The sequence below is a fragment of the Syngnathus acus genome, chromosome 16 (genome assembly GCF_901709675.1).
Source record: "Syngnathus acus chromosome 16, fSynAcu1.2, whole genome shotgun sequence".
NCBI classification, from domain to species: domain Eukaryota; kingdom Metazoa; phylum Chordata; class Actinopteri; order Syngnathiformes; family Syngnathidae; genus Syngnathus; species Syngnathus acus.
In genome coordinates, this window is record NC_051101.1 from 13197031 (window position 1) to 13217505 (window position 20475).

At 46.4% G+C, this 20475-nt stretch overlaps 2 protein-coding genes across 2 annotated transcripts; both read right to left on the minus strand.

The window, feature by feature from the left end:
• Positions 1 to 679: 679 nt before the first annotated feature.
• si:ch211-113g11.6 (uncharacterized protein LOC559008 homolog) lies at positions 680 to 9356 on the minus strand. The gene is given in 18 exon segments (XM_037273036.1): positions 680 to 1742; positions 2603 to 2658; positions 2836 to 3008; positions 3226 to 3346; positions 4979 to 5181; positions 5244 to 5326; positions 5329 to 5350; positions 5433 to 5531; positions 5533 to 5597; positions 5600 to 5612; positions 5681 to 5780; positions 5782 to 5811; positions 5875 to 5986; positions 6973 to 7077; positions 7202 to 7298; positions 7816 to 7878; positions 8090 to 8229; positions 9076 to 9356. Coding segments are annotated over 18 exon segments (1824 nt in total). The 5' UTR covers positions 9083 to 9356; the 3' UTR covers positions 680 to 1407.
• Positions 9357 to 12892: 3536 nt separating this feature from the next.
• On the minus strand, positions 12893 to 19195 carry lingo4b (leucine rich repeat and Ig domain containing 4b). Its single transcript, XM_037273024.1, is given in 6 exon segments — positions 12893 to 15107; positions 15109 to 15379; positions 15381 to 15492; positions 15495 to 15600; positions 15680 to 15775; positions 18975 to 19195. Coding segments are annotated over 5 exon segments (1902 nt in total). The 5' UTR covers positions 15761 to 15775; positions 18975 to 19195; the 3' UTR covers positions 12893 to 13775.
• Positions 19196 to 20475: the final 1280 nt, after the last annotated feature.

The window sequence follows — 20475 nt, forward strand, 5'->3', positions numbered from 1 at the left end:
GAGAACATTCTCATCCGCTACACGACTCTTCAGTTCAGAGACGTAATGTTCTTTCAGCTAAACGTAAAGTCGGCGCGAACGTACGTGAAGCTCTGTCCGGGGGACGAGCGAGTTTGTTTGTTTTTTTATCGCAGCTTTAAAACCAGTAAGAGAAACTAACAGTTATATATCACATTCCAACTATGCCGTTTTAAAAAGAAACTCAAAGCATCGAGACAAACGCTCACGTAAAGAGGCAGCAATGGTAGAAATCAGCACTGCAGGCAGCAATAAAATACAGAACATCACAAATCGAAACACAAGCCTTTGTTTTTTTTCTCCTGGTAAAAGTGTTGCCCTTATAACGAGTTGCGTAAATCCTATTTTCGACACCTTGATCACATCTTTGCGTTCTGTCGCGCAGAACCCTTCACCTTAGTTGAAAGGGTTCGGCCCGATGATTTGTCGACTTCGGCCAATCTGAAAAATGGACTTTTGGTTTTCGTCATCCATAGGCGCACCAAATATAATTTGCGCCTTTCTGCTCTTGCTAACTTTGCAAAGGCGTTTCCGCACTTGATGTAGTCAAAGCTGTGACCAAGGTGTCATATCTGATGGCGTCTTGTTAAAAAAGATGCCGCAAAAAAAAAAAAAAAAAAAAAAACCTTGTCTGAAGAGGAGGTGCTGAGACACAGTGATGGTCGGCAACGAGCTCTCGCTCATCCTCGTGACTTCCTGTCCAAAAAATAGATGACTCTTCCTCCCAGCGATGTTGCCCGAGTCCCAGCGATCGCACTCTATTTGCACAGACTGCAAAATTGTGCTTAGGAGTTGATGTCCCAGAAGTATTAAGGCTTTAAAAATCTTTTTTTCTTGAAAACTACCAATGAGATGTGATGCAAGATGTCTGATATAAGAGCAGTCGTAAAGCTTCACATATCCACAAAGAAGCACAATCTAAGTCAAAATATCCAAAGAAACCATCATTAAAGAATCGGCTGGCATCGATGTTTTTGTTTTTCAACCCGTCGGATATGTTTAGTTAGTGCGAGAGGGATGGTTCACAAAGAGTCATCATCGGCGCTGGTACTAAATGTAGGTGGGACCACATAGCGATTAAAATCTGCAAGTCATTAGCAAAAAGCTGAATTTTAGATGATGTCACAAATGGTGACCCTGGATTAAGTATCGTTTGAAGATGGAAGACAAATTCCATGTTGGAGTTTTGGGTACTGATTCTAATGTGACCAAATGGGGTTCCCCGACTTTTTCGGTCCAAGGATTCCTTACAAAGATACATTTTCCCCAAAGGACCTTCTCATCATCCAAATGAAACAAAACTACCATGCGTGATGTTTTGTGAGCCAAACCTCCCGTATATCCTGTTACTGGGAGTCATTCAGGATACGTGGTTAGCGCTAGCCACGGTTAATGAAGCCAAACGGCGGCCACGGCCAGCAGCAGCGACGGCCCGACGGTCTTGGCCAGCAGCCGGCCGTGGTTGACCACCTTGAACGAGATGACCTCCACCTTGAAGCCGTCCTCGGTGGCCATGCAACGGAAGACGCCGTCCCTCAGGGGCGTGTCCAGCGCCGGCCCCAGGACGCAGAAGTCGCCGGAGAAGAGGCAGGGGTAGTTCTTGACGCAGTTGTCCTTCTCCCAGCGGTAGGTGGCGTGGAAGGAACGCACCGGGCAGGGCAGGAAGATGGAGGTGTTGGAAGGCACCAACACTTCTTTGGGGGAGGTGCGACGCAGCTTGAGGGCTGTTGGAAGAAAGATGCTCTATGCTCACTTGTCGGCGATGGTTTAACCTATGAGTCATTGAGTGTGAAATCACCAGAGGTGGGAGTAAGAGTTTGTCAAGTTTCTAGGCTTAACCTTAAATCAAGCAAGTCGAGTCCCCGTTGAATTTTAAGCAAGTCGTGGGAAGTCATGCCTAGGGTTGAATCGTAAATTAAAGAATGTCATTCTGTGACGTAACTCATTTAGAATTACCGTCCCTGAACTCCCTGACAGCTAAACACCTACGGAATGTCAACTAAAATAAACATTTGAGTCCTTATCACCTAAAAACAGAAGTAATATTTTCCTCTTTAGCTTGAGCAATGCTCTATTTGTAAGAACAGTTCATGAATTGCTTTGTCGTTTCTGAGCGGGCTTTTTTTGGGGGGGGGGGGGGCTAATAAAGTCATTGAGTTGAAGAAACGGCTGTAAAGCAATTAAAGCGCCTCGGCTGCATAAATACAAAGACTCCGCCAGTCACAGAGGCTGCACTGCGTCAATTTACAACGCGGGAGACCAAACACGATCAATAAAAGTAAGTTGTTAAACTGTAAAATCAGAACAACACGCTGTTTATGCGACAAAAAAATGCGGGGAGATAAAAGACTGATTTCTGAGAAGTGACAACACACGTCATCGATGTCAATGAGTCAACAGTGAGTTTCTATAGATGTGGAAAAATGAGCTGGCAGATGCTTGTCGCCAGTTGCATTCTGGACTCTGAACTTGACCCCATCCCGCCTGCATCTTTTTAGGACTCAGCTCAATTATGTGATACTCATCTTTGGCCTGCCGGTTTAATTAAGATACAGAGAGAGCAGATAAAAAACAAAGGGCTCACCAGCAGCCTCCCCGCAAACCGACGAATTGGATTGGTCCAGATTCTGAATCAGCGACCTGTTCCGAGAGAACACACAAAGGACAGATTGCTTTAAAAGGCTCTCGGAACGTAATTAGAAGCCTTGCGAGTGTTCTTTAGAAGCAGCAAGACACTCCTAAATTGCTGCATGGACATTTTATGGAGTAAAACCATTAAGGACCGACCGCTGTATGGGTTTGAGTGTGCCAACATACCCAGACGTGACGTTATATCCCGGCGGGATGGCAATGCACCTCCTCCTGGCCTTGTCCCAGCCGCAATACGGATCCCGGGAGAGGATGCATTCGCGGCACGTGTCGCCATAGCGACCGCAGTCGGCCAGCGGCAGTCGCTGGACCTCCATCGCCGTGGCGACGTACAAGTGACCCTACGGCGAAAGCGCGACCACCTTTTACATCCGATCGCTTTGCAATTCATTGCTTTTTTCCAATCTAGCTAAGAGCCGTCTTGTTTTCAGACGGGACTCCACCGTCTGGTTTTAGCGGCTGCTTTGTGAAATCTATAACGGAATAGCAAGTAGCCTCATCCATCTCTGTAAGAGCATAAAATATTGATTCACAAGATAGCAGAATGCCCCGACGTACCTTTTGGGGGTTGATGGCCATGTTGAGGACAGGCCCCTCGTTGCGGAACATGGAGTACTGGGAGATGATAAACACCCCTTCGCTGCTATGAAGAACTTTGAGGACCTTTCCTTGTTCTGTTGGCGAAGATAAAGCAGACGGAACTTTTGGAACATTTCCATTCGTAGGTGGCTGCCGGCCGGGTCAGAAAGAATAAAGAAGTGCACCTACGCGTTCACATTTTTACATCTAAATGTTCAACCAACCATCGAATAGTTTGCTAGCTCAAGGCTAAGACATAACGCACAGCTGGCATATAGCGTACAACCGCTACGCTAACACCACCTGCCTGAAATGCCACAACAGAGACAGAAATTGGCCTAGTTTCTCACAAAAACGTAGATTAGAGCCGAAGCGTAGCGGTCTGACGAATAATCCCAGAGGGAATATTTGTGTAATCTGTCCTTTTTTCGCCCCGTTGCTTCTTTCTTTCATTCGACAATGAGGCCTTTCATCACATTCCCAGCCTGAGCTGTCCTAACTTTTTTTCTCCCTCAAGCGTCAAAAACTCTTTTGTCAAAGATAAGGTTTTGGAACGCTCGTTTTAGCCGCTTTATCTCTTTTCCGGCTCTGTTATCAAGATAGTGGATCAGTAGCAGCAGCAGCAGACGGGGGTGAAAACGGGTGACAGTGCAGAACTTCACTTGAGCTGCTGAGTGGACACATTGGGTTTAGTCGAGCAACAGTCTTTATTTGAAAGCTTGCACTCTTGGAGAAAAAGCGCAAAAGTTTTATTGGGGGCTTTAGCTCGGGCAGGCACTTCAACTCTTTGAGAAATTCAAACGGCAACGGCGCTTTGGTTGTGACGATAATCTCGCATAGATTAGAAACAAACATTTTCATATGGTTCTAAATCCTCCCAATGGCCCCCTTGTGGCCAACTCCTCCTCACTTAAAACCACTTTTTTGATCTCTCTTTTGTGACCGTATAAAGCCATGCCTTTTGCAACATTTGGACACAAGCTGATTTTTTAGCCTCCGTTGTTAAACCGACCCGTAAAATTCGCCAGCGTTGATGATTTGAAATCGGTTCGTCTGTGCGTGGACATGTCAAAAAGCTTTTTGAAAACTTCGATTTTCGTTCTTCCCAGTTGCCCATCGATGTTGATTGAATTTGCCGTAATCCTGTTTACGACGGTGTGACTTCTTGCCCGTCGATTCAATTTCTTGCACGTTGGGTCGTAGACCATCTCGAGCTGCTGCGAAAGGCACAGCGAGGTGACTTGTTTTCCCCATCAGATCGTCTCCCTCACTGCCCACACTTCATTCCGCCGACAGCAAATTGTTTTCCGTCGGCTATTTTTAAGCTAGTCTCTCATATTGGACTGACGGCGCTGTGAAATTTGCTTGCAGACTCTTAAGCCGATAGATGTGACATCTCCCGTGTACACCAGAGCGGCGGGAGAGTCATGTACACATATGACTTGTCATTGTTGCCATGGTGATCTCCCTCAGGCGCTAGGCAATTTTGTCGGTCCGTCTCAGAGCCGCGGCGGCGGCTGCGTGACGTGCATGTTTGATCACGTCCAAATCAAATATCAGCGTGCTCGTGGTACAGAAAGATGATGAATGTCATGGACAAGGACTGACTTAAGAAGAACTCGCAAGAACTGCTTTGTTCTTCCCAAATTTGTGCTTTTCTGGTAAACATGGATCTGATCTAATTTTTCTTGAGCTAGTCTAACTGACACCAGCTCAATGCGACGTTACTGTTCCAAGGTAAAGAACACTGTAGTGCTCATCGTTGACGGCCAGGGCGATGTCGGCGACGGTGTGCGTGATTTGGTCGTCCGTCGGCAGGTCCAGCGGGGCCACGCCCACCGGCCGGATCACGTCTTCGATTTCCGGGTGATATCGGATCACGCCCAGGTTTTTCAGGTCATTCTGGCTGGCTGCCGAGGAATTCTTTCGAATGCACTGCGAGGAGACAAAAACGGAATCAGAATCGACTTGCGAGTGCCGGAACCGCATATGCTTACCATGCCGGGTCGATTTCCAATGAAGGAGTTGCTGTAGCCTTTCAGCTTGGACGTGGAGAAGGCCTGGTCGATGTCTTCTATGAGTAGGCGCAGATCCGGTTCTGCCCCTGGAAGAGAAGGTCCAAAACATGAAAGACGGCCTGATTGATAGATGATCAAATATACAAGAGATTGGATTCACGTCGGTGCTCACCAGGCGTTGGAAAAGAGGCCGTACATTACGCCGGCCCGCTTGTCTGTGCGGTCCAGAACACCCGCTGCTCATGCTGTGTACTGCTGCTGAGTGTCTTCCGGCACCGCACATGACCCGCGCCTTCATGAAGGTGGTCCACGAGTCGGCCAGCAGGTGTTTGATCCGCCCTCGTCCACCTGGGAACAAGAACATTGATCCAAAAATGTCTCCCTCTCTGATCCAAAAGGTCATTCGGGAATATTACCGTGCAGATACGTCCGATGCGGGCCGGTAAGGCTCCTAGTCCACTCGGGACGGTCTTGTTGATCTCGCTGAAGAAAAATAGATTCTCCTCCTTGTATGAGGGAAGACGGGATGATGGCGGCTCCGGCAAACCTGAGGGTCTGAGATGATATAAACATCACATGCGGGATCTTGGACCAGCACTTGTCCTCCTACTTACTCAGCAACCAAACATTTTCCGTCTTCAGGAGCTTCTGGGGCCCAAAGGTCCGACGTATGGAGCCGACGTGACCGCCCACCGCCGACATGGCCGAATACAGGCTCCCATCTGAGAGCAGAAGCACATCAGCAGGTAAACAAAGGCCAAAATGGTGCCTGATGGATGATGGAGGGAAAATGTGGATGCAGAGACTGAACATCTAAACACCCGAAGCCCCGAGGGGCTCAACGCAGTAAAGATGAAGTAGATGAAGGCGAAACACAGCCAGGCTGAAGAAGGCACAGCCACCGACACCTCATCTTTCAGTTTTCCATAGCGATCGTCACTAAAACCAGAAAAATTAAGTCGCCTTTCACTCAAACGCACGTTGTTTTTTTGGCATACCAGAAAGGTTAAATCTCATTGAATTTGACCTCAGAAACTCACTCGGATCCCTATAGAGGGAAGATAAGGTCTTCTAAATTCCAAACACACAGACTCGACTGAGGAGTTGAATTTCATTGCGTTCTGTTGACCAAGCTTGTAAGTCAATCAGAATACCAAATCAATAATCCCCTTTGAGATGAATTGAAAGGAAATCCTCCAGACACATCTCTACTCAACGTCTCTACTCTGCATGCATATTTCATGCTTGATGTCAATGCTTTCATTTGACTTCTCCCGTCTTTCTGGCGTCTTCTCCTCCGGTCGGCCATTTTAAAAATGACTTCAAACTCGCGTCATCGGACAAAAGTCCGGCCGATGAGACCACATGACACGTTATCGTACAAAATACGCTAGTGGTGTCATAGCGGTTAGCCTCGCTAGCATCTGGTCAGTCCTAAAATATTCATACGGCGCTACCTCGGACCGGCGGCGAGGAACGAGGGCAGCGACGCAAAAGTGGAACTCCGTCTTCGTTAGTACACCGAGCGTTCGAATCTCGTTCAGTTAATAAGATGAAAATGAGAAGCGAGGAAAGAAAATATGTTGACCTTGTGAGACTGCTGAGGAACAGCTGCTCGTTATTCGCTCAGTGGATGAACAGAAATGCTTTTTCTATGCGGCTGTGGACGGCGTTCGCTTGCCGCTACGGCGCACACGGGTCGGTTTACCTGCGGGCAGGGTGATGGACTTCTGCGAAGGGTACGGCGGGGAGATGTCGGCGGGCGACCCGATGGGCCCCACGCCCTGGATGTCGGTCAGCACTGTGTCGTTAACTGCGCGCAACACGTTTGGCGTCATCGGCAGGTTGCGACAGAAATCCAGCGAGACTGGAAGAGTCACTGAAAGGCGTGGAAGGGACATCCTCGAATTTCTTTTGATCCACGCCACGGCGCTTAACCAGCATCCAGCAGCGGGGACTGCCGGGCATTGTCCCGCACACGATGAAGGTGTCGTCGACTTTCTCAATGACCGTGATGAAGTTGTCGCACTCCAGCTGCGAGGCAAGCGGACAAACACGAGTCAAAACGATGACGCCAAGCCTGAAGATAGGCCGGGATGCAAACATGAGGATGAGATCGGATGGACCTCCCCTTTTCTTTGGAATCATCCATTTATTGTGAAATGGATTTTTGGTTGTGACTCAAGCCGTCATCTGAAGACAGGACAAGGACAGCGGGCCGGGCCGCCCCCTCGCTCCTCCCCCGACTCATCTCATCACAAAACTGCAAAATCACGCTCCGACACCTCCGCCGCCTCAGGCTGAATTTATTTCACTCGTTCGCAAGAATCCAAATAACACGGTCAGCAAAGGATGCCCTCGCGAAAAGCAAGTTGAGAGCTTCAAAATAACACCAATGACATCATCGACTATCATTGCCTTGGTGTTGATGAGAAAAAAAACCTCAGCTCCCTAAATGATCCATAGAGGTCATGACAAATCTGGAAGACTGGAATGTTCTGATGATGAAGAGGCACTTTGAAGCCTGGCGGAGAAGAGCGAGCGCTTTTACCTCAAGAGGCGCCGCCTTGGCCTTGCAGGTGTCGATGGCGGTCTGGTCCGACGGTGCCGGGATCTGTCGGAAGGGTTAGCGAGGTGCGCTAGTTAGCATCTGTGTGTGCTAATTGACGAGTATGAGTTGACCAAATTATAAAATCGAGCTTCTGAACATCAAGCACTTCCCTCGTAGTACTCGTTAGCAGGCCAATTCTTAGCGTGTTGGAATTGATTTCATATTCACAACATCATGAATGAATAAATAAATAAACGTGTGCGCATTAGCTTACCTGCACGTCGCGTACGCCTCGGTTGCTAAAGGTGAGCACGTAGATGATGGCTTGGCCGCCCACGTAGAGCATGTCGCTGCCTTCCTGGTGATACATGCTGATGTAGTTCTCGGGTTTGTCAAAGTGGAAGCGAGACGGTTCTGTTGGGGGGAGATAAATATCCAACGATCACTTTGAGCGCTGTAAATGATGATTTGCGATTTACATGCTGAATAATTCCCCTTTTTGTAAATGAACCCTCGAAAGAAGATAAGCAGGAGAATGAATGGTGGGAGCTGTCATGATTGCCGTGCTCATTAAATATGTACAATGGTACAATTGTGCCAGGTCCTTACCGGAATCTCTCAGCGCTTAATGAGATTCTCAAGGGGGGGAAAAAATGTAATTACGCTAGGAGGGCTACATAGACAAATATCTTTATAAGCAAGCCGTAATGTAACAAGGGAAATTCATCGTGGCCACCAAAATTTTGGCCTAGAAATAACCATTGGTGAGTCCAACAAAGAACTCATCGGAGGCTCTGCGATAATGTCGTTCCATGAATGTGTCCATCACTGTACTTAATATATGATACGGACTATATGGTCCAATATTGATCATGTTGTCCAGATAAACCAAAAAATAACAGCATGCTTTATTTCCGTGAACGTTTCAGTGACTGACTTCATCGATCCAAATGCCATTTAGCAACACTGCTCGGATCGCATATCTCAAATTATCTTCCCCCGTTAAAATGAATGCAAAAGCCATTCATCTGTTCCAGTCCCTTCAAAATCAACAACATTTTTTGGGCAGAGGATAAAGAATACATGCTTATGTGGATTGTGTCATTGTCTGCCTACATGTGTTGCCGCACCACTACACAATATATTGTATGTTTAAAGTTGAAGTGGGAATGGCAGTAAGCAGCTTAAAGCGAGCACTTGGAAGAATTGTTCATATATCTGATGCTTGTCGAATCAAAAATCACCCAAGCCATTGTTTACTTTTCATGAGACCAAATGACACTTTGCCACAATATCAAATTTTCTGATGGGACTTTCTCCTGATTTTCATAAAGCAATGTAAATATTCATCTGACCGCCTCCTCAGCTGGTCGAGTGAGGACACGTGAGGACTTGACGCCTCTGTAAGCTCCTCACATCTCCTTCTAAATGCTTCACCTTGTTGTCTGCCCGTCTGGTGGAATTGTGCACCGTGTGTGTGTGGTGTGTCGTGGAAGCTCGGCATTGCAATGAATGTTGACTGCCCTTGTACGTCATCTTTAGTAGCGTATTTGTCCACGCTCATTTTTATGATTGGGGGAGGTAGATGATCCAGAAAATCCAGTCCAGCCCCACACACACGTCACCATCACCCCACCACCTCCATCAGGACATTAGCAGGATGTGTGAGGTGTAAAATGTTGTGAGTTGGAATAAATAACGACAAGAGGGTGGGGGGGGGGGGGCTCCACAAATCCTTCTCCCCTCCTCCACGCACACGCACTAAACACACACGCACACACACACAGATGGGCGTGCATGTGCCACCCTAGTGTTATTTTATGGCTGGCGTTGGTGATGCAGCCGCCTCGCTGGTCCCCGCATTGCAGCCCCGCAAGGACCGCGGGAACAGCGCGCCGCCCTCCACACCGCCATATTTCACGTCAAGGGTGCAGCCTTTCGTGTGTGTGTGTGTGTGTGTGGTTGGTGTGCGCACGCGCCTGTGACAGACAGGCGTTCGGTGCGCTAATTGTGAAAGCGGCGCACGAAGCAGCCCGCGTGCCGCTTGAGGTTGGCTCCAACCTGAAGCAAATCTTCACAATCTTTCTCACGTCACGTCGATTTTTGTTTTTTGTTTTTTTTCTGATTATTTTCTCCAGCATTTAATCATTGAATTGACTTCGAAGCAGCTGGGGGAGGGGACATATTAAGAACTAACCATTTGCCTCCGCCAGGCACCCAAACTCATTTGGTGGATAAAATGATTCAAAAGTGGGATTAATGCTTTTCGATAAGAAACAATACAGCTGTGCTTACCGTCTGCACCACAAATTTCAGCTGGCCGGCTTTGCCATCACAGCCGCGCAAAAATCCCCGCGAAGAAGGAGGAGGACGTGATGATGGAGCGCGTTCATCTTCATGCTCATCGTCGATAAAAAGACACCTCCAAAAAATGGAGAGGAATGATGAAAAAAATCAAAATCCTAGGCTTGGAATTGCTCCTCGGTGTTAGCTTCCTTCCTTTCGCGGGTCTGTCGCGTCCTCAGTGCCCGATGCTTGCGCGCTGCTGCCGGCTGATGACTTGGATGAGTGGTGCCGCGATGAAGAAGAAGAAGCTCCACCTCGCAGAAGCTTGGCAACAATTGGCTGCACCACACGCACACACACATGCACACACACTACCTGTTGATAAGCTTTTAATGCATTGGTAAAACCGCAAATTGCCTTAAAACGTCATCAAGAAAAACCTGCCTGTAATTTGCATATATTAAAAGTTTAGCTAATAATCATGTGGTGTATATATGCCTGCTAATGTAGATATTAATTTTTTTAACACTAACGGTGACGTCATAGCGGCGAGGTCAAATGCATCGTCAGCCACTGCGTTTCATGCCTCGTCAAAAGCATCCTATTGTGAATTCATTTATATTTTGCTGTTGTTGCAGTGACAAAATCAAGCGTTTTCTTCTCCTGGAGGCTCAGCAACAAATCTGAGGAAGATCTCCTGACAGGTAGAACATATTTGGATTGTCATTATTATGGATGGAATATATAATTCATGTTTAAAAAAAAAGGGAGGGGGTCTATGACCTCATTTGGGCTCAAAATTGGATGTGATCATTTGAGCCACTAGATGGCAGCAGCATCAACATTATGATGATCACGTCGAGTCCCTTTCCTCTGATTGGTTACTCAATTGGTTTTGCTCATTAGGAAAGAGTCATTTTGATTCCCAACCAAAGAAGACACCATTTGAATGCTTAAGTGTGTTAGATAGTATTATTGGACAAATAATTAGTCAAAGTCTGCTTTATTCTCTATTTCTTCACATGCCAAGACACACAAAGAAATCGAAATGACGTTCCCACGGTGACAAGACATAGTACACAATATACATACAAGTAAACAACACAAAAAATAAAAACAAGAAGGCACAACAATGAATAAATAAGAGTGATGAATAAATAATAAATAAACAAAGAACATAATAAATAATAATAGTGCACGGATAGTACATTATAATTACACCACTTTGCATAGTGTACTTTCGATTCTCTTCTCACTTGTAATTTGGGTCATCTTTTGCAAATCGTCCCCGTGGCCCGGGTGTAACCCGACGGGGATGCCGGTGAGGTCGTGCGTGTAGCCACTCTGAAGGGGCCAAGGCCACTAAATCCAACCCTCGGACGCGCCGCCTCCAATGGGAGCTAGTGGTCGTATTAAAATAGGCAATTCACGCGGGCCGGCAGACAGACCTATGGAACAGATTGAGACAGTTGAGAGGTAATCCAAAGGGCTTTAAATCCCCACTCCTGCATGTGATTATAGGATGTTTTTCATTTTTCTAGGTTATTACTGCCCGGGGCATGAACGTGCTCTCGGGCTGCTGCTGCTGCTGCCTCGAAATATGAGCTCAAAGACAAAAATAGTCCTCAATAAACTTACTAATAGAATGTGACCAATCCAAAAGTTTTTTTTTTTGCTTCGGTTCAGTGAACTTTGTGCTGCTCTTTTTGGTATGAGCGCCTTGGTCACTAGAGGGCAGCACGCGGATATATTATTGCACATGAAGATGGTCAGATTAGTCGTTTTGAGAGAAGATAAAGAATATATGCCTGTGGCTATTATATTAACTGTCTACATGTGTTGCTCCATCGTTTGTGTTCATATATCCGTCATCCCACCTGTTCACTAGCTCATCGCTGATGTTTCCCATTATATGTTAGCATTGAGCTAGCAGACGCGACGTGTAAATCTCTATGTCTAGTTTGATAGTGAAACGATCTTAACAGCTTGAAGTCTTTATACATACTATAGATCATATGAAGTATCTCTTTACATAACACATGAAAGCTACGAAGTATAAGTTCCGTAAACGTCCACAAATGGTCTCGCATTTGTGTGCGCAGGTGCGCAAGTAATCCTTGCTGTTGTGTTGCCTTACAAGCAGGCCACTTTGGGTCTTTGTTCCAAGTCCTCCGAGTGCAGATTAAGTGCTTTGCTTATGTAAGCCGGTGTGCTTCCCTTTGTCACTAACAACAAAACAATCTCACCGCAAGAAGATTTGCTTTTAAGATGATTAGATCTGATTCTTTTTTTTTTTTTTTTCTAATCTGCTGTTGGACAACAACAAGAAGGCAAGGCAGGAAACACACGTGTCAGATTGAAACATTAGACTTTAATAGCCATAAAGAGGATTTCTTAAGGAAAAGTGACTTTTTAATGTTTGATTGTGTCTCTTGGGTGCCTTTTTAGCCATCAAGTGTGAAATTGAAATTGAACAAGCAAGTACAGGGTTGCCTTGAGATGCAACTTGAAGTATCCCAAATCATCTCTTTCCATTGAAATGAATAGAGAATACAATTAATCTGTTACGGCCTGCCCCGAAAACCATTAAAAAATGTCTCTTTAAATTGAAAAATAAAACTTTTATGTTATGAAAACATACAACAATGAGAAGTAAAAATAATTATAATAAAAATAATAAAATGCTGAACCATCTCTGCCAAAACCAATCGATTCCTTTATGGATTTTCACCACAACAATTCGAGAGGGCTTTAAATGAATGATACACTTGTGAAAAAAACACCACTTGTGGATTGTTAAAGCATTTAATAGTTGTCACACATCGAAAGTAATTGTCAGGCTGATGACGAAATGTTAGCCTAATAGCATACAGTATTTGCCTTTGCAGAATAAAATGACCTGGATGATTGAGAATCTACACTGACGTAAAACAAAACAATTTATAGCAAGCAGGGTAATAAAAGTAAAATACTGACGCACTCATGCTATTAGGCTAACCAGCACGCGCACACTAAAGACCTTGATATTTACAAAATGGTCAAACTTCAGAGCATATTCTCGTCTACAATGAAATAAGTGAGGCACATATTCTCCAGTGTGGCGCAGGTACAAAAATAAAAAAAAGTACGAAAAAAGATCCTGACAAATCTGCTTAAGCTTCAAACGGTAAAGGGCACATTCTTATCTACAGGAAGCATCAGAGCCGCTAATCTACTCCACCTAGAGTATTTATTACTTTTTGTTTTTCTGTCTTCTGTTCACAGTGAGCATGTCTATTCGTATTGGCAATGCAAACATTACAAAATGGCCGCTGAAACAAGCACTTGAAAGCTTTTGTAGAGCCAGAAACATTTGCTTCTGAATGTGTTTGCATGTCAGCAGAAAGAGAGAGTGGTCAAATGTTTATTGGTTAAGATGAAAAAAAGAAATTATTTAGCTTTGACAACAAAAGTGAATTTGTCACTTTTACGTTTAGACTCATTTTCTCAACACTATGGCGATTAGGGATACACGAGTCGGTTGGTTGTTGCGTTTAATTTGTCGTAGATTTATGAGAGGAGTGTTTCACCTGTGAGGAGTCGCTGGACCCAAAAGAACTCTTGCTCTTAAGTTAGGACAAGTCCATGAAAGTGTCTCTGAAAGATGTCCTCAAACCGGTCAGGCTTCGCTGGCTTTAAATGAGTTTCATGGTGAACCTGCCGCCGTCGCCGCCGTCCCCTCCGCCGCCCATGGAGGAGCGAGGAACAAAGTCGATGGTGGCCGTGTGCTTGATCTGGCCTTTGCTCTGGCTCCAAAAGAACATGAAGATGAAGCAGATGGCCACCGAGCTGAGGAAGGACAGGAAACCCATGGTGGTGGCAATGATCAGCGTCTTGGCGTCAAAGGGGTACGGCTTTGCCTGTTGGGCCGAGGAGTTGGTGGCTTGAGGGATCAGGGGCTGTTCTAACCAGTCCTCCTCTGGGAAGAAGGGGATGGTCTGGTTACGCTGGCCCCCTTTCACGTAGAGGCCGACCGTGATGCTGTCGTTGCCGGCGGCGTTGCCCGCGAGGCACTGATAGGTGCCGCTGTCGTGGACCTGCGCGAACCGCACCTCTAGGGTACCGTTGGGCAAAGCTCTGATTCTTCCCGCTGGAGAAATCACGTTCCTGTGGGATGAGATCCAAGTGATGGACGGTGCCGGATCCCCATCCGCCTTGCAGGTGAAAAGAACGGTGGTGCCGTCCTCCACCCTGGCTTCCTGCGGCCTACGGTCCAGGATTCGAGCGGGCCGGCAGGTGAAGACCCTTGTCAGCTCCTTTTCGGAAAAGTCCCGAAATTCTCGCTGCTTCGCTGCGTCGTGGGACGAGCACGTGGGTTGCCGTCCGTCAAAGTTCAAGCGTAATCGCCGACGGACCACCCAGAGCAGACGGCAGTCGCAGGACAAGGGATTCCCATCCAACCTCAGCACCTGAAGGTTCCCCACTGAGTGCAAGGTGCTCTCCTCTAAAGTCGTCAGCTGGTTTGATGTCAAGTTGAGCATTCGGAGCGAGGCGAGACCCTTGAAGGCCCCCGGCTCTACTCGCAGCAGGTTCCCGCCGGCTAGATGTAACTCTTGGAGTCTTTGGAGGTCCCGTAACAGATTCCCATGAACAACAGTGATGGGGTTGTAGGACAGGTCCAGGAAACGCAGGTAGGCCAGGTGACGCAGAGCCGAGTACGGCACCGTGCTGAGGTTGCAGCTGCTGATGACCAGAGCGGTCAGGTTGAGTCCGGTCAAGCTGTTGCCGGCTACCGTGTCCAGTGAGGGCCAGTTGGCCAGGATCAGGGTGTGCAGCCGGTGCAGTCGGCGGAAAGCATTGTTAGGCAGCGTCGTAATGGTGAGGCGCAGCATGCGAAGGTACGTGAGGCTCTGCAGGTGAGACAACGCCTCGGTGGGAATGGACGTCAAATTACTACGATTGATGTTGAGCTCCTGCAAACTCTGCAAACCAAAGAAAGCTCGCTGGGAAATGAACACCAAGTCATTTCTCATCGGCGTCCAGCGTCTGCAGATTGACCGTCTCTCTGAAGGTGTAGTCCAGGAAAACCAGAATCTCATTATGGCTCAGATCGAGATATCGTAGACCGGACAAGCCAGAGAAAACACCCACGGGGAGGATCTTCAGCCGATTATTCTTAATCCGAAGCGTCCTGAGATTCTGTAGCCCCTGAAAAGCTTCCACCTCAATCATCGAGATCATATTGTCACTGAGGTCCAGATCTTGAAGTTCATGGAGGCCAGAGAACTGGCGACGCCCACGGTCCGAATTTTGTTGTAGTTAAATCCAAATGCTTCGCAATCGCCGGGAAAGCCCTCCGGGCGGAGTTCAAATGTTTCCCGGAGCAGATGACTTCCTTAGCGTCAGGCCGACCGAGCAGCGAGGAGGGCAGTCCCTTGCGGAGACGTCCAGTCCCACCTGGAGCAGGATGCCCCATGCCAGCCATCTACCAGAGACTCCGCAAACATTCTTACCCCCTTCTGAAAAGACACAAAGAAAGTACGTCATTTGGTTGCCGATATACAAGTAGAATTTGGACGACTTGTTCTGACAAACAGTACGTGTCAGCGCCCGAGTGCAGAGGATCATAACAGCACCGGTCAAGTGGAGTCAAATCTTGGGTCTGGCGGGTTCCGGTCATCCCAGCTAGCGTAGCCTAGAGCAAACAAAGAGAGACGTGCGTCGACAGTAAATTCATGAAACACTGAAGTTGCTTCTTTCATTAAAACATGAAATGTGCTCATGCTAATGAGAAAACATTGCAGCTCTGCTTAGCTTAGACAGGAATTCAAAATGGCCGACACTTCCGACAGACCTTTTTTGTATCCAAAACATTGAGAAGTCAATATTAGCAATCTCCTGTTTCATTTTGATGACTTTCAATACTCTCCACTCACTTTGTAATCATAGCATTCATTTCATCGCATGATTTTTGGGAAATTTCACCCCACAATATCACCAATATCCTGATGATCAAAGCCCATATCTCGCTTTTTTATTTTTTTTTTAAAAATATAATTATATAATTTAAAAATAATGAAGACACTTCATCCCGCCAAAAAGCACCCTCGGAGGCGTCGATGTGAAACGGAGCCTGCGTTGCCGGCAAAAGCTGCAAGCGGCGCTTCCAAAGGTGCACATGAGGCCTCCACGGGACGCCTTGAGGCGAGCATCTGGCACGGGACCAGCCCGTATGAGTGCCATCTAGTTACATTTGGAAAGAGTTGAATCAAGGTTCTCATGCATGAGGCTTTTTTGAAACCCAATGCACAAACAAAATCCCCATTGAAAAAGCAGAACACACCAGAGCACAAACTTTGCCTTTTGTCCTTTGTCCCCAACTCTGTGCCAGACATTCCCAGATTCCCGCGGTCTAGAGTGGTGATCCGGTCTGATCCGGGGCTAGTGAGAGACACGGGCTGGCAGGTGTGTTTTATCTCAACAACTGCCAATCAGTGATTGGTGTCAAAGCCCCCCCCCCCCCCAAACTCGCTATGGGTCACAACCCGCCATTTTGTCAAATCCCGCCGGCCGCTTCACGACTTCCTCTGCTGTCGTCGCCGACCTGCCGTGCGATGAAGCCTTTCTGGCAACAGGTGCATCACAAACGTAGCCGTTTGTCCTCCGGAAAACGCCGACCCAACCGACACGGTTTCTTTGTGGACACTTGTGATATATTTAGCTGATGGCGGTGAGAACAACAAGAGCCTCAAATCCCCAATTAAAGGAGACTCGCATGTACATTTTGCGTGCCTCTTTTTATGAGCTTGTGGCACCTGCCGCGGTGTGGCGGCCCCCGGAGGCCTGCAGCATGCAAGTAGCAAATATTTTAAAAAAAAATTGTTGCCTGCAGAACACTGCAGAAATGAGCAGCTGCTTTATGAGCGTCACAAAAAGTCCCTTCCCTGGGGATGGACTTTTACCAGCCTGGTGCTTGATGTTACAAAACAGACAAAGATTAAAAAAATCACGCCGGGTGCTGCATCAAGAAGAACCAAAAACCCAAACAGTCGCGTGAGAGCGACGTGAACGCAACCGAGACGAGTCCCGTTTGAATCTGCTGCGTCAGCAATATTAATAATAGCCGGCCGGCATAAATGAGGCGAGGGATTTAGTCTCAGCGCAGCACCACCTCACAAATTAGGTCGTCGTGGCAAATTGACCCTAACCCTTGCGTGAGGAAGGGGGCGGGGTTTCGCAGGCGAGCCCTGGCTCTTAATTTGAATTTGTTTAGTCGTTCTTCTCTCAGGAAGGTTCTTACTTTTGATTGACACATTAAGATTTCTTTTTTAAATCTGTTTTGACAAAGCTGTCAACGGCAGTGGAAGCGTCTTGGCGTTACCACGGCAACGCGTGAAGCTCCAATCTTTTTTAAAAAACAGATTAGGCCAACGTGCTTTTGCCAGCTTCTTTTATAATCTATTGTTTAATCATTTCACCGTATTGCTTTTTGGAGAGCCCTTCATAATCCTCTTAGCTGGTCGTTATTTGTGCGCCTCCTGTGCGAAAAGGCCCAAATGGTGCCACCTCCTCGCCGCTATACATCGATGACATCATCGCTGAATGCATGAACAAACAAAAACCGAGATCTTGGTTCATCCATGTATTGGGGTTACCAGAAGATGCTATGCTAATCTTCGTTAGCCCGTCTACACTTTAACATTAAGCTTGGAAACTTCTGTTAGATAAAATGACATGATTTTGATAAGCACCGGCGGAGCTAGGATTTTTTTTTCCCTCGGGGGGGCCAAGCAATGAAAATTTCTAGTTTTACAAAGCCCTAAAAAAAATCTACAGAAAACGCTAATAAAGGTTTCTTATGGGGGATGTGAGAAAAAGTAAAAGAAAAGGAATCAGCTGCCTTGTCATGGTTCAAATATAAGCTTTGATGTATTCTACGGTGTCCCAAAAGACTCTTGCTAACAGTTGTGAGCACTTGGTCATCCTCCTGAGCACTAAGGCTATGCGGTGATGCTTGGTCGCCAGCCAGACGCTCAATTTAATCAGAGCTTTTCATGAGCACAAAGTGTTTTCATGATTCATTTGGAGCATTAAGGTGGAGGGGCGCTAATAGCTGCCAGGTTGCTAACGGCTTCCTTGGATCTGCCAATGACGAACGGCGACAACTTTGACTCCTTTCCTTGCTCGCATGCGTCACAGCTCGCTCCGAAAAAAGGTGACGTTAACTCGATGATTACCTGACAAGAAGCTCTCGAAATGTTAACTTCCTCAATGAAAGAACTAGCGTAACTTGTTTTTTTGTACACCCTCGTTTTCGTACGATTCATCGAACTTTCGTACAAAAAAAAGGCGTAACTCGTTTCCCAAAACCGATTCATGTTCATGCAAAGTTGTGTAAGAAGGGTGCAACACATATTAGGGCAACATCCTGTGCGTTAAATGTCCATTCATCACTTAATTAGTCATTTATATTTATTTCTCACTATTTTCTGTATGCAAAATATAGTTCCTCTCTATAAAAGGTATTTTCAATCTCTTTTTTTTTATTGACTGTGCTTTTTCAATTCAATTAAGAGATTGATGCCAAAAAAAAAAAATTCTATATAACACCTGAAAATGACATCTTTATTCCAGTTGCTTGCTGAATAAGTTAAACTCTCCGGATGATTTCATTGTTCAGCCAACCTTGAGAAGAACTATTTGGATTAAACCCAAAGTACATCAAGTGCTGTCCCAGTTCGGACTCAATCAAGCGTAACATGACCGGCACGTCCATAAAGCTGATTTAGTAGAAACGCAAAATAACACAACACAAAGCTGTCTGCTGCATCAGCTGCGTGAAAACAATAACAATCGATTGTCCGCCATAAAAAAACAAAAGGAAGTCTACATACCAGTTTGGACGAGCTTCCATGGCAGCTTCTTTCACCTCCACTTTCTTGTCTCTATGATGTCCACACGCGCTCCTCGTCCTGATTTACTTGACGGAACCTCCGAGAGTCGTCATGATTGGACCACGGCGAGAATCCAGGTCGACTTTGCGTGCGCCCGTGTGTGTATGTGTGTGAGGGAGAGAAAGTTGCTGCCGCATCTTCATCCCTCTCCCCCCCCCTCCTCCTCCCTCCCTCCCTCCCGTTTGAGGCGGCAAGCACGTGATCCTTTCCGTCCGCCAATGGAGACACGTCATACGCTCGTAACACAACGGCGCCGTTTGGAATCAGCTTCCAAACTTCTGGCGAGGGAAATTCTTACGTCTAAATTTCAAAATAGTCAAGGTCCCTTAATAGCGAGGTGAAGCATCTCGTCATTGGACACCTACGTGACGGGACACACATCATCAGAATATGGTTGGAAAAATCCCCAATCTGTCAGCTTTAAGAGGATTTGTTTGTTGTTTTTGTGGATGTGGCGAGGTGCTTCATTTACTTCTTGGCCCGCAATGAGAGTTAGGAACGTCAATTGTAGAGATTGTTGCTGCAAAATTAGGCCATGGGTCTTCGAGCATTTTTGTTGATTGTTGTAACGAGTAGAACATCTTGGGAATTCGCAAAAACAAAATATTTGGTTTTGATTTTACTGAATGTATGTATTTTCCCCAAAAAGCCAATTCATTAGTCATAAGAATACAAATTAAAAAAGAGCGATTCTATGAGGGCCTTCGTAAACAGCAAATACTAAATCCAAACAGAATTATTGAAGCTTATTCATGTTATTTCTTATTCCACCACTAATGCTAAAAAAAATGATGCCAACCATAAGTCATAATTAATAAGTGTTTTGATGCATTCGGGGCCAGTCGGGTCCAAATGCACTCTTGTGATTCTTCATTATTCGGGGGGTTTCAAATCCAGAGGGGCTCAATTACATTCGGCAGAATTAAAAGTGAGCAACCGAGCGGTGATCTTTCACCTTTTCTGTCCGGATCTTCAAACAAACAGCAGTCAGCTCAATAGGGAGCCAATTAGTTTCAAAGGGAACACATACACACACATTGTGCACGCATCAGCATTGAGCTTCATGAAAGAAAATGTAGAATCTTCAACTCGGAAAGTAAAACTGATGTTTGAGCCTTAGGATCCCTTTTCTGCTTCGTAGACACAAAAGCAAGAATGGGCAACTGCGATCTTTAATCCAAGCATTTTTACTGTTCTCTCAATAATGCCCTCACATGTGGGAAAGGAGAACCACAGTCACCAAAAAAAAACACTCACAGAAGCTGCTGTCGACCGCGGCTCACGCTCACACGCAGACACTGAATGCCTGCCTCCGTAACTGTTTTTAAAATGTCTTCTGGCATGTGCCGAGACATTTGCATTATGCCAGCATGCTGAGAGTGAGTCCCGCATGCTGGTGGGCGGCTGTGGGGGTTGTGCACAAGGAAGTAATAGCTGCCCG